This window comes from Lampris incognitus, chromosome 3 (assembly GCF_029633865.1).
Source record: "Lampris incognitus isolate fLamInc1 chromosome 3, fLamInc1.hap2, whole genome shotgun sequence".
In the NCBI taxonomy this organism is placed as follows: domain Eukaryota; kingdom Metazoa; phylum Chordata; class Actinopteri; order Lampriformes; family Lampridae; genus Lampris; species Lampris incognitus.
Window position 1 is genome coordinate 26,597,462 of NC_079213.1, and position 13,556 is coordinate 26,611,017.

General features: G+C 51.1%; 1 protein-coding gene across 1 annotated transcript in view; it reads right to left on the reverse strand.

Annotated features, from left to right (window-relative positions):
* Nucleotides 1-449: 449 nt before the first annotated feature.
* The window catches only part of magi2a (membrane associated guanylate kinase, WW and PDZ domain containing 2a), a 333,028-nt gene continuing 319,921 nt past the window's right edge, over nucleotides 450-13,556 (reverse strand). Inside the window, exons 17-22 of the mRNA XM_056275592.1 lie at nucleotides 13,229-13,414; nucleotides 12,611-12,872; nucleotides 10,286-10,487; nucleotides 9,376-9,528; nucleotides 5,997-6,135; nucleotides 450-1,632 (exon numbers count right to left, since the gene is read on the reverse strand). Of these exons, the coding sequence (XP_056131567.1) occupies nucleotides 881-1,632; nucleotides 5,997-6,135; nucleotides 9,376-9,528; nucleotides 10,286-10,487; nucleotides 12,611-12,872; nucleotides 13,229-13,414 (1,694 nt within the window). The 3' untranslated portion in view covers nucleotides 450-880. The remainder of the gene's footprint in view (nucleotides 1,633-5,996; nucleotides 6,136-9,375; nucleotides 9,529-10,285; nucleotides 10,488-12,610; nucleotides 12,873-13,228; nucleotides 13,415-13,556) is intronic.

The following is a 13,556-nucleotide window of genomic DNA, read 5'->3' on the forward strand; positions in this document are numbered from 1 at the left end:
TCTTATTTACAGAATGATCCCACATATTCATTTTCACCATAATATAGCTATGTCTATCATCACCTGATGGGTTATTCAAAATAGACTCAGGCCCATACCGTCTCTGTTAAGGCAAAGTTCAAAGGATGAGTAGGTTCAGTCTCTGCCCGCCGTCTCTTGCCGCCTTGTTCTCGACACAAGCCAAACCTCCATTAACGTCCCATCTCAGAAAATAGACCCCCATCCTTTCCATATGAAAAAAAGAAGACAAAAAATCACAAAAAAAAAAAAAACAAAAAAAAAAAACAGAAAAACAAAACGTCAATGGCAGCCGTCTGTGGCTTCCTGTCAGTGGTTTTAATTTGCATGTACGTCCCAAGGTTCAAGTGCCCGGGGGGCAAGTGGGGATTAGGGATTGTTTCAAACATACCTCCAAAAGGAGTTCTTTAAAGTTTGCACCCCAGAGAATTCCCCCGCCACTCATCACACAAACATAAACACACACACACACACATGCGCACGTGCACACTCACTCACTCACACACATACACACACACACATTGCTTGGTTCCTTCTTTCTTTTTGATTTTCAGAAGTGGATGATCCTCCAGTTTTTAAGGTGGTGGGTGTAAAATATTTCTCAAAATAATTTAGAGTACAGCTTTATAAATAAAAACGAAGAAAGGTCCTCTAAAAACAACACGATCCAGATTCAAACCGCCCCCGGTCTTGCTTCTGAGGGCAGTGGGAGAGGGAAGAGGGGGGAAAAGGGGCCAGGTGGGGGCGCTGGCTGCGGGTTCAGATGGGATGGGGGGGTGCACTGTAGTCCATATGGGTGTGGTGGTGTATTCCGGGCTGGCCCTGGCCCGGACCGCCACGGTGGGGGTGGGGGGCCGGGGTGTTATCTGCTCAGGGTGGACGTGCTGGAGCGCAGCGTGCTGGGCAGCTTGTCTGAGCCGGGGATCTTCCAGGGCCCGGGAGAGACCGTGGCCTTCCTCCCTGCTGTGCTGCCGCTGCTGGTGTTCTTGTTGGGGTGGCCGGCGCCGATCTCTGCCTGGCCCCTTTCCAGCTCCCGGGGCCGGGTCCTGCTCTGCTCTGGCTCCAGCTGTTTTCCCCCGCTGCACCGGGCCTCGCCGTCCCCGCTGTTCCCATTTGAGTTTGTCTGTGAGGGCCCGGGGCCTCTCGGGGACTGGCCGGGCTCTCTTTTCCTGCTGGGCTGGCCGCTCTCGGCGGATTTTCTCTCCTTGGACCTCCCCCTGGAGCTATGTGGAAGTTTGGGGTCCCCGATCAGCTCCTCCTTGCCCCCTTCCCCCTCAGTAGTGGTGGGCTGCCCCTGGTGCCCGCTGCCCTTGCGGGTGGACCTGCCACCCTCTTTCTTCTGTCTGCTGCTGCCACCAGGCGTGGTTGCCCTCCTCCCCTGGCCGACCTGATCAATGCTTATTGGATCAGCTTGCTGGGGATTCTGGGAGTGCTCTACCCAGCTCTCTCGCACCGCCGGGTCTCGCGGGACATCCAGGGGCAGCAGGTGAGCCAGGTCTGGGGTCGGGGCCAGGTGAGATGAAGGCGATGATATGGACAGGCTGTCGACGGGAGGGGCTACTTCCGACAGACTTGGGGAGGCTGAAGGGCGAGCATCCCATGGGGCAGCATTGTCTGGAGGAATAGACAGATACAAGTACACGTGAGTGTGAACCCATGCACACACACACACACACACACATACACACACCACACAGAATTAATGACAAAAAACAACACAGCCACATAAACATGCAAGCATGTTCCCGTCATCTCACACAACTCAGAAACGAAGAATTAAAACCCAGTAAAAAAATAAAAATTAAAAAAAAGAACACTGCCATTGCTGTTACACTACAAGTTAAAAGCAGGGAAGTAAAAAATCAAAGTGTTACGACAGACTTCCTAACGTGTCAGAGGGGCAACTCCGCTTTTAGACAACACCAATCTGCCTCCTCTAGCTGCTTTTAAAGCCCGGGCCAATCTGAAACCTTGGCGGAAAATCGAAATCGGATTTAATGAAATGGATGATGTGCCCAATAGGGTGGTGCTTGAGTGAGAAGGAAAACCTACGGGGCGCCGAGTACTTCTCTGTCAAGCTCTGAGAGCTCAGCAGCCCCTGCAGTGAATCTAGGGCTGTTTCCCTGGGACCCCTCTACTCTCACGGACTGTTAGTTTCTGTTTCTGCGCCGATGAGCCTCGGTCCCTGGGCCATCAGTCATTTTCAATGGGTGGGGGCAAGGGGGCAGAGGCTGGGCTAGTCACACTAGCGCCATGAGGCCCAATTAAGAGAAAGACTCTCACGCCAGGTCTGAGGTGTTTTTGGATCTCGGCTGGGGAAAAGTTGCTGACGGTTTTCAGGTACCCTGGAATTTCACATTAGCTCATTCTGGTCCACTTTCTCCTGCTGCCTGGCACACGCTAAGTGACACCCATTTTTTTGCGTGACCCCTGTGTGGCCTGATGCGATCTTGAAAGTGTGCAATGTCTGTGCGAGTGTGTGTGTATGTGTGGGACTGGAAACCTGTGATGGTCACACGCTGCACTAATGTCAGCTCACATACGGCTCTGGGGCCTCATGGATCAATTGTTACTATGGGCGTATTTGTTCTTACACACCCATGGAATTTTTTAGCCCTTTAGATCGTCTGACAGACAGTCGCAAAGCATGATGGTTATTTGTAATTCCTTCCTCCTAACATCTGTTGTCTACCTCTTGCAACGAGCAATCACCCAGGCCTGCAAAGACATCAGTGTTAGCCCACTGGTGTCTAAATTCAGGGGTTACCCAGGTTCTACACTGGTCTCTGAGACAAACTTCAGGGCTAAAAAATCCCATGGGTGTGTAAGAACAAATTTGCCCATAGTAACGATTGATACATGAGGCCTCTGGTCTGCAGATTTCTGCTGACTGACCCTAACATAGTCCAAACTGCACATGTATGATCAACAGTCCCCCCCCCCCTTTTCTCCCCAGTTGTACCTGGCTGGCCAATCACATCGCTCTCTAATCCGCCCTGGTCGCTGCGCCACCCCCTCTGCCAATCCGGGGAGGGCTGCAGAAACTACCGCGTCTCCTCCGATACATGTGGAGTCACCAGCCACTTCTTTTCACCTGACAGTGAGGAGTTTCACCAGGGGGACGTAGCACGTGGGAGGATCACACTATTCCCCCCAGTTCCCCCACCCCCTTGAAAAGGCACCCCGACCGACCAGAGGAGGCGCTAGTGCAGCGACCAGGACACATAGCCACACCTAGCTTCCCACCCACAGACACAGCCAATTGTGTCTGTAGGGACGCCCGACAGAGCCGGAGGTAACACGGGGATTCGAAGCGGCGATCCTCGTGTTGGTAGGCAATGGAATAGACCGCCATGCCACCCAGACGCCCATGATCAACAGTTCTAACTGTTGGGGTACAAACATAACAAAAAAACATTATCGATTGTAATAGTGCATGCATCACCATACACCCCGAGGCACACAATAAAAAATACTGACACACACGCACACACGACTTAAAACAAATAAAACATCTTGCCTCTGTGATTGTTAGCGTGCTCATGTAGGGCACAGCCAAGACGGTCACCATGGCTCCCGGCTGGTAAATAAGCAGTCTTACAAACCCATGGCTGTAAAACGTCGCCTCGAGAGCCATGCAAAACACAATTGTTAAGCCACTTAGTCAGTCTGGATGCCAGTGTGCTGCCTAGCACATACAACACAGCAGCACTGACTCCGGTGACGGAGCACAGCCACTGACTGACCACTGTAATAGTCCGGAGTGCATATTTCAAATGTTTATGTCCCCCCCGAGGCAGGTAATACGGATTCCCTTTGACGCAGAGAGCTCACACTCCTGTCATAAAGGGGCCGGTGAAGACAGAGGAGGGCTGGGGGACAGACACAGGAACCTTCATCGAACGCTATTTCCTGCGTTACAGGCCTCGATGGGGGTGGGAGGGTGGAGGTTTTTTTTTAAAAGATGCCATTCTGTCATGTGAATCCCCCTTTGAGAAAAATAAAAACACATGTCATGGCTAGCGTCGGCGCTGGTGCAAGGGGCATTGGGAGAGTGACTCACTGGAGTTTTACAACCCGAGGTGTCACACGAATAAATGTCCCCCCTGCCCCCCGCCTCTACCACAGCACAATGTGCTGCGCTGGGACTACACTCAGTAAATAATCTGCAGCGATATTTCAGATCCATCTTCTCAGGCTCACTCAGGGCACATGTTCATATCGGGTTTTCTTCTTTCTTAAAACTTTGGCATGGCCACAAGTTGCCCACTTATCTCATCTGCCCTCATCGGTGCAGAAACAAATCTGGAAATGCAGACTCACTTCTATTATAACCTCATGCAGCTTGTTAGTACTGAAGATTTAAAGGGCGCTCAGGTGGTGCAGCGGTCTATTCTGTTACCTACCAACACGGGGATCGCCAGTTCAAATCCTCATGTTATCTACGGCTTGGTCGAGCGTCAGCACAGACACAACTGGCCGTGTCTGCAGGCAAGCCGGATGTGGGTATGTGTCCTGGTCACTGCACTAGCGCCTCGTCTGGTCGGTCGGGGCACCTGTTCGGGGGGAGGGGGAACTTGGGGGAATAGCGTGATCCTCCCACGTGCTACGTCCCCTCACTTTCAGGTGAAAAGAAGCAGAGCGACTCCACATGTGTCGGAGGAGGCGTGTGGTAGTCTGCAGCGCTCCCCGGATCAGCAGAGGGGGTTGAGCAGTGACCGGGACGGCTCGGAAGAGTGGGGTAATTGGTCGGGTATGATTGGGGAGCTGTGATGGACTGGCGGCCTGTCCAGGGTGTCTCCCCGCCTGCCGCCCAATGACTGCTGGGATAGGCTCCAACATCCCCACGACTCTGAGAGCAGCATAAGCGGTTTGGATAATGGATGGATGATTGAGGAGGAAAAAGGGGAACCCTACGCCCCAAAATTTACTCCATAAATCAAAAGGGTCAGAGCTCCCCTCAGTAGCACTAGCTGAAGTCAGGAAACAAGTTCTTTTTAATTTATTCATATGAATGCTGTCTATCTTGACAGGACCTGGTAGTCCCCCCCCTTTTTTTTTACTCCCCAATTGTACCTGGCCAATTACCCTATTTTCCAAACCGTCCAAGTCACTGCTCCACCCCCTCTGCCGATCCGGGGAGGGCTGCAGACTACCACATGCCTCCTCCGATACATGTGGAGTCACCAGCCGCTTCTTTTCACCTGACAGTGAGGAGTTTCACCAGGGGGACGTAGCGCGTGGAAGGTTCACGCTATTCCCCCCAGCCCCCCCCCCAAACAGGCGCCCCGACCGACCAGAGGAGGCGCTAGTGCAGAGACCAGGAAACATACCCACATCCGGCTTCCCATCCACAGACATGGCCAATTGTGTCTGTAGGGACGCCCGACCAAGCTGGAGATAACACGGGGACCTGGTAGTTACTGTAAATGACCACACTACACTTCAACACACACCACAGCACACCACAACACAACCAAGGGTTAAATGGTAAACCAAAAAAACCCCAAAAAAAACAAAAACAAAAACAACACTCTGATGGTCACAAACCGTGTCTTTAGGTTGGCCCATAAGGAAGAAATAGGGGGAGCCATACTTGTCACTTTTCATGCACATGGAGAGACTGGAAGATACCATTCCTATAGAAGGGGAAGTAACAACCTAGACCAATCATTAGGGTTAGACCGTTGAAATGGACAGAAGTGACACTACTGTTAGTCAAGACAGAGAAGAGAAAAAACATTAGTTTCTCACAGTATGGTTGTAAGAGAAAAATACAGTCACAGTATCAAGACAGAGGAGGTGAACTGATATCCATGAATTAAAATGCATGCTGGAGTATTAATAACTCAAACCGCTATTGACAGCTGTAGTGATATTAGGTTGGACAGTGAGCGGGCTACGCTGTCAGAGTTAAACCAGGAACGGCTCTATCAGAGAAGAGAAAGGAGGCGGGGGCGAAGCGGGTGGACACTTACCATACTCTGGGACCTGCCCCGTGCCCCTTTTCAGGAGGAGTCGAACTCGCCTGCCCCCAGACTTGATCAGTTCGATGGCCCTGGCGTGGGTCATGTCCCTGGTAGTCTCTCCGTTGATCTCGATGATTTGATCTCCGACCTGTGACGCCGGTGCGGGTGAAGCGAGCGTTCGTTCACGGGGTGAGCGGGAGATATGGAGAAAGAGGAGAAAAACGAAAAGGAAGCAAGGAAAAAAAAAAAGGACAGACATATCTGTGAGAATATGCAGCGGGGTGTTTATATGCGTTTGCCCATCCCGGGGGGCATTGTGCTGCTAAGTGCATTATGTAGATAACAATGAACACCAGATGAAAGCCAGAGCCACTAAATTAAAAATACATTGGATGTGGCCGTGTTACATAAACCTGCAGGACAAGTTCACAAATGTGGAAATAGATGAGCAAATTACGGACGGCGTTTCCACACCTGAAAACCGAGGCAATTATCTCTCGGCTGGTTTGGAGACATGCGCGGCGCATATTAAATAGGAAATTTACAAGCTTCATTAATTGTGGACGACGGTGATTCGTAAGAATCAATGTGGACCTATAATTCTCCGGCCTTCCCATAAGCTTGGGTAAGCGTTAATAAGCATTGCCAGACATGAACGGGTGTCAGTCGTAATTAATTTCAGGAGTTATTTCGCCGTGTCGCTCCAAGGGCATTATGATGCTTTACTGTTGGAGGGGCGGGGTGTGGATTTGTACAGTAGCTGGCTGAATACCAACGTCCCGCCGGCCTACACTCAGTCTGGCCCCGAACATGGCCACTGCAACTCCATTTACATAGCTTAAGTACAGGCGAACAGGACGACCTCTCCTATTTAAGGCACCACGTTGAGGCTGCACACAGGGGAGAAGGAGAGGTCAAGGGTTAATCGGCCTCCCACAACACTCTCGGCCCCTTCAAACGGCGGACCCGGTTTCACCGAGAGCAGCGCCGAACGTCACTGACCAATTACACTAACAAATGGAGAAGTCCCGCGGTAATGGCCGGGGTAATTTGAAAGTCAGGAGTGGACTGCAGACCAAGAGATTGGGGAGTCATTAGGTGTCATTACACCGGTCTGGAGAGAGGTGGAGGGCTGGATGGTGTGCTCATTAATCGTCACTTCCCGACAGCAGAGGAGAGCAATCTCAGTCTTCATCTTTCATAAAGGAGGGAGAGAGGAGAGAGAGAGAGAGAGAGAGAGAGAGAGAGAGAGAGAGAGAGAGAGAGAGAGAGAGAGAGAGAGAGAGAGAGAGAGAGAGAGAGGGAAGGGGAGTGGAACGAAGGGCATGTGAATACCGTGCTGGTGGAGTCTATGGAGGAAATGGGTTTGGCCTTGACACGACTCTTGCCACCGATGCCGAGAACAACTCAGATCTTTATAGAGATCTTAAATATTATAGAGATGCTTTGGCGGGTTTGAACGCTCGTGTGCAGTCGGGTGTGGCGGTAAATTCCAGGCTGGCCCTGGCCCAGGGTACTGGGCAAGGGCAAAGCTTGCATGTTGGCTCTCGAGTTCAATAAAAAAAAAAAACAGCAATTTCCAGTCCTTGTCCAAAGCTCATTGTGTGGTGGTCTGAGGCTGGCTGTCCACAGTGACAGGAATGAGAAGGATCACACCACTTTTACCTTCTGAGGGAGGTAGAAGATTCATGCGTCGACTTCCCTTCTTTTATAATGACAAGTACCTGGCGAAAGAGCAAGATGTTAGTCTAAAAACTCAACGCATGTCAAACTGAATATCCATTTACTCTTTGGAAGTTGCAGAGAGTAAAACTGCAGCTCGGGCCTTCTGCGTCCTGGCATGTCTGAGGTGTCCACAAACTTGGACAAGGATTGTCCCGTGCTGTTGTGTTACCAAACAAGTCCCACTGCAGTTGTGCTTTGGATCTATGACATGGTTTCCTTATTCATCTACAACTGAGTCTCTTTTTTTTTTTGACCCCCCCTTTCTCCAAATTGCACTTGGCCAACTACCCCACTCCTCTGAGCTGCCCCGGTCGCCGCACCACCCCCTCCACCAAGCCGGGGAGGGCCGCAGACCACCACGTCTCCTCTGACATATGTGGAGTTGCCAGCCTCCCCACCCCCACCCCACCCCACCCCACCTGACAGTGAGGAGCTTCGCCAGGGGTCATGGTGCATGGGAAGATCATGTTATCCCCCTGCCCCCAGTTCCCCCTCCCCCGAACAGGCGCCCCTGACCGACCAGAGGAGGCGCTAGTGCAGCAACCAGGACACATACCCACATCCAGCTTCCTACCCGCAGACGCGGCCAATCGTGTCTGTAGGGATGCCCGACCATGCCGGACGTAACACGGAGATTCGAACCGGCGATCCCCATGTTGGTAGGCAATGGAATAGACCACCACACCACCTGGATGCCCCTACAATTGCGTCTTTCTTGCTTAAGTTCCACTGTCCAGATTGCTTTGCTGAGGAATCTGATCATCTGTTGCATGGTTGCCGTCAGGCCATGACGTGGGTATGAGCAGGGTTCAAACCAGCCTGTGCGTCCTAACTCAGAGCTGGGCTTGGAACGCATGATGGACAGTGCTGTAAATCAGGGTGTCAGGGTACAGCGGAGAGACCGCTTTGTGACCATCTGTCCTCCAGGTCCAAGCCCATCAGACTGCATCGACCTCCCCACTGAGAAGGGAGAGTAATACACCCCCCCCACACACACACACAGAAAGGGGGGGGGCATTTTGTGCACATTTCCTTTGACAGGTTCATTACAGATAAGTAATATGGAGCAGCGGCAGCTTTCAGCCTCAGACGCAGACACTGGAGAATATGCCAGGGAGGGGACGACATGGAGGAAAAGAGAAAGAGGGAGAGATGGAGAGAAAACTGGGTGTGGGACGAAAGATAGTCCACGTCAGCAAGTACGGAAAAGCTGCCATGATGGTTGAAATCGACTGTTGATGAGAAGATAATCGCCTCCTTACTTTTTTGAAGGCAACAGAGGAAGTGATGCGAAGAGTAACAGAGTCTAAAATAAAATTCAAAATAACAATCTAGATTGGTACACCAAAATATTTAATCTCTCCTATCTATATCGTATTCAACTGAACCATATTACCAAATAAAGAGCAGAAATAATTTGGAGAGAACAACTCTTTGGGGGAGAGTAAAATTTCTTCAAAAATTCTCGGCAACTCAACATTTTTGGAGTTATTTTGACAGATTATTTCAGAGTTGGGTCTCAAGTGATAGTCGCTGATTTGGTAAACAGCAGGTGGTTACTGTACAGGGAGCGTTCTCCCCGTAACACCTGACAACCAACAGAAGCTTAGCTCTTGGGGAAATGGAAAAGTCTCTGTACAGGAAGTGACATCATGAAACCCACCCTCATCCTCCCATTGCGGATCGCTGGTCCGTCCTCTGCCAAGCGCAGGACAAATAGGTCCATCTTGTACTCCCGTCCTCCGCGGATGCTGAAGCCGAAACCTTTCACGCTTTTCTCCAGCTCCACTGTGAAGAAGTCGAAGTCCTGGGTAAGCTGAGCCAAGTCGGGGGGCACACAAAAATCAAATATTCAAATGTTATTAAAAATCAAATATTTCACCAAAATAGCTCACAGAATGTAAACTCATAACATGACGGCATTTGGCATCAGATCTGAAAACTGACACTTCTTCTGGTTTAGAATTCAAATGTCCTACGAGAAGTAATGAACATCACAATCTCTAGTTTAACCACCAGAAATCCTGATTGATGAGGACACCAAACTTCCACTGCCGATGCCCCCCCCCCTTTTCTCCCCAATTGAATTTGACCAATTACCCCACTCTTCTGAGCCATCCCGGTCGCTGCTCTACCCCCCTCTGCTGAGCCGGGGAGGGCTACAGACTACCACATGCCTCCTCCGATACATGTGGAGTCGCCAGCCGCTTCTTTTCACCTGACAGTGAGGAGTTTCACCAGGGGGGCGTAGTGCGTGGGAGGATCACGCTATTCCCCCCAGTTCCCCCTCCACCCTGAACAGGCGCCCCAACCAACCAGAGGAGGCACAAGTGCAGTGACCAGGACACATACCCACATCCGGCTTCCCACCCGCAGACACGGCCAATTTTGTCTGTAGGGATGCCCGACCAAGCCGGAGGTAACACAGGGATTCGAACCGGTGATCCTCATGTTGCTAAGCAACAGAACAGACTGCGATGCTACCCAGATGCCCCCCACTGCCTTGTGTTTTTGATGGGAACAAATGGTGCAAGCACTCAAAAGTTATCTTTAGCTATAGAGAACATCCTTACTTGGACTGGCGGCATTCGGTAATCTGGGATGGCGAACTGCCTGGCGTCGGTAGCTAGCTGTCTGTAGTCCAGCAGAGGTGGATGTCTGTAGTCCAACGTGGGTGGCTGGCGGTAGTCTACCGGGGGCTGCCGGTAGTCTGTGAACGGTGGCTGTCGGATGTCTGGCTTGACGTCCTGCCGCGCCTTCACCTCTGACCTGTAACTAACCGACCAATCAGATCGAAGGGACACGTCAAAGAGGCGACTGAATTCGATTGGCGTCGCCGCTGCACACGGATAGGGAACATCGCATTTATGTTGGAGAGCACTTAGCGCGTCGTGACAGAGATGTCCTCTGACAAAGTGTTAGGTCACTGCAGTAGCAGCGACGGCTTGTTGTGTATTGTTCTGACAACCTCTAAACAAGACTCGAGTGGGAAATGAAACCCCCCCCCCATCCATTACATTAAATGTTTACCATAAAAACAAGCGTTTGCAGAGAGTGACAACATATTCAAATATGAAGAGAGAGATTTGGAAATTTTGTGGAGCAGAGGGGAAAAGGAAATGACACCGCAGACGACCCCCCCCCCCAGACTGTGTTGAAAAATTCAACAGACCTCCATAAAAACGCAATCTGCGTTAATAATTAACGGTCCATAAGAGTTAAGTGATGTTATACAACAAACCGGGGGAGAAGCTCGAGAGGGGCGAGAGGAGTATCGAGAGGAGTGAATGGACAGCGGAGCGAGAGAAGGCGGAAAACTACAATGTGAGAGACAGAAGGAGAGCGAAAAGAGGGGGAGCAGAGGAAGCCATAACCAAAGGTCAAAGGAAGGAGAAGAAGAGGAGTGGGGGGGGGAGTGTGATTCACTCCCACCTGTTCCTGTGCTTGGGGGGACGGTCGGGCATCTCACAGACAGACTGATAGAGGGGCCAGCCAGTCTATAAAAAAACGCTAAGGTGCATCACAGACTCAACACAACCGCAGATCTGAGCCCATAAAGCAGTGTAACAATGAAAGCCCCTGTATTCAAACTAAAATGTGCCCCGTTTATCACCTCCGCTAAAGCTGTGGAGGGAAAGGCACACGGCTCTCAAATGGCACGCCATCATCCCACTACGTGCTGACAAGTCGCACTATAAAGGCCGAGTGTGTTAGATATGGCTGTCACTTTGACAAGAAGAAAACCACCTGTTTGAGGAACCGTTTGGGAACCGAATGACAATCTTTCAGACGTATTTGTTAGCGAAAGGTGCAAAATATAAATAAAAAATCATGCAACATTTACAAAAAAAACTTAGTGGAGAGGTGGCAACTGAAAAGGCTGTTGATATTAACACATCTCACTCCTAAGATGCTCTCTCTCTCTGGACAATGGGGTTTGTTGTTGCTGGGCTCCATTTCTAAGTATCCCCTTCTCACTCTTTTTTTTCTCCAGATTCCCCGCCTTTTCTCCCCAGTTGTACTCGGCCAATTGCCCCACTCTCCCGAGCTGTCCCGGCCACTGCTCCACCCCCTCTGCCGATCCAGGGAGGGCTGCAGACTACCACATACCTCCTCCGATACATGTGGAGTCGCCAGCCGCTTCTTTTCTCCTGACAGTGAGGAGTTTCACCAGGGGGACGTAGCACATGGAAGGATCATGCTATTCCCCCCAGTCCCCACCCCCGAACAGGCACCCTGACCGACCAGAGGAGGCGCTAGTACAGTGACCAGGACACATACCCACATCTGGCTTCCCACCTGCAGACATGGCCAATTGTGTCTGTAGGGACGCCCGACCAAGCTGGAGGTAACACGGGGATTCCAACCGGCGAGTCCCATGTTGGTAGGCAAAGGAAGAGACTGCTACGCTACCCAGATGCCCCCCCCCCTTTGCTCTTTTTAACAGAGAATGAAAATGTTTCAAACTCTATTTCCGTTTCTTGACGAAATTCACTAATTTTTTTATGTGTGTGTTTATTTCTTTTCTTTTTTTAAAGATTTTTTTGGGCATTTTTGGCTTTATTTTTTTAATAGTGACAGTAGAGAAAGACAGGAAAGGCAGGGGAGAGAGAGGGGATGACATGCAGCTAAGGGCCCGGGCCTGATTCGAACCCAGGCCGCTGTGGTAAGGACTAAGCCTGATGTGGTACATGCTCTAACAGGTGAGCCACCAGGGTGCCCCATGTTTATTTCTGATGTATTTAAAATATCACATTCTTCCATTCATCTCTGAAATGCGTCGACATGCAAATTCGAATCTAATTTTGATATTCCAGTTTACAACAACAGACCCAGTGTGTTACGGGCACGCATTAGAGAGGAAGGGGAGGGAGAGGGTCACGATATGTTTGGTTTACCTGCTTTCATGGGCGTAATTCTGGGTGGGCGGTGGGGCCGGTGGCTGGGCCACAGGGCTCTGGTGAGGCACGGGGCCCGGCTGGGCCACAACGGGGCTGGCATGGCTAATGGGGAGGCTGGGCTCTGTCGCTGCCAGGCTGGGCTGAGAGGCTCCGGGGCTGGGCTGGGAGGGCGCCGGGCCTGGCTGGGTCTTGGGGCTGTGCTGGTGGGCCATCGGGCTCTGTTTCTCAGAGCTGGGCGCAGACGGGGGGTTGCTCAGCTCTGGGTTACGAGGAGAACAGGAGAGCATCAGAGAGCTGCAGTCACAAGAAGCTGAAAGAGCTGCCAGAACATGCAAATTATACAAAGTAGACAATTACTGTTGAATTTCATTATGACTGCACAGTGTTGTACATTAGAGAGGGGTGGTGAGCAGCAGCTCATACAAGTGGGATGCTATCCAAACACAAAAACATTTTACAAGATTACATTAAGCTTTTACTTCTCTGACACAATTCAATTACTGCTCTAAGACTGCTTAAGTACTGCTTTCATAAGCCTTATCTGTATCTGTGTGTGTGTGTGTGTGTGTGTGTGTGTGTGTGTGTGTGTGTGTGTGTTACACGCTGCTCTCTCACCTTCTTGCGGTATGACTCTCAGGGTGACACTGAGGCCCGCATCCTTGATGAGCTTGACGATGTCTGCGTGCGGCATGCTGACGATGGACTGACTGTTGACCGCCAGTATCCTGTCTCCCACCTTCAGCTTCCCGCAGCGGTCCGCTGGGCTGCCCTCGATGATGCGCCCGATTTTATGGGGCACGGCTGGCAAAGGATTTAAAACGGAAACACCGTGTACGTCAAAAAACATGCACGCGCGCACACACAAGTACACGGGGCAGCTGAAGGATTGTGCTTTTCTGTGCACTGACAACACTGACTGACTGACTCTCCCTCTCTCACTCTC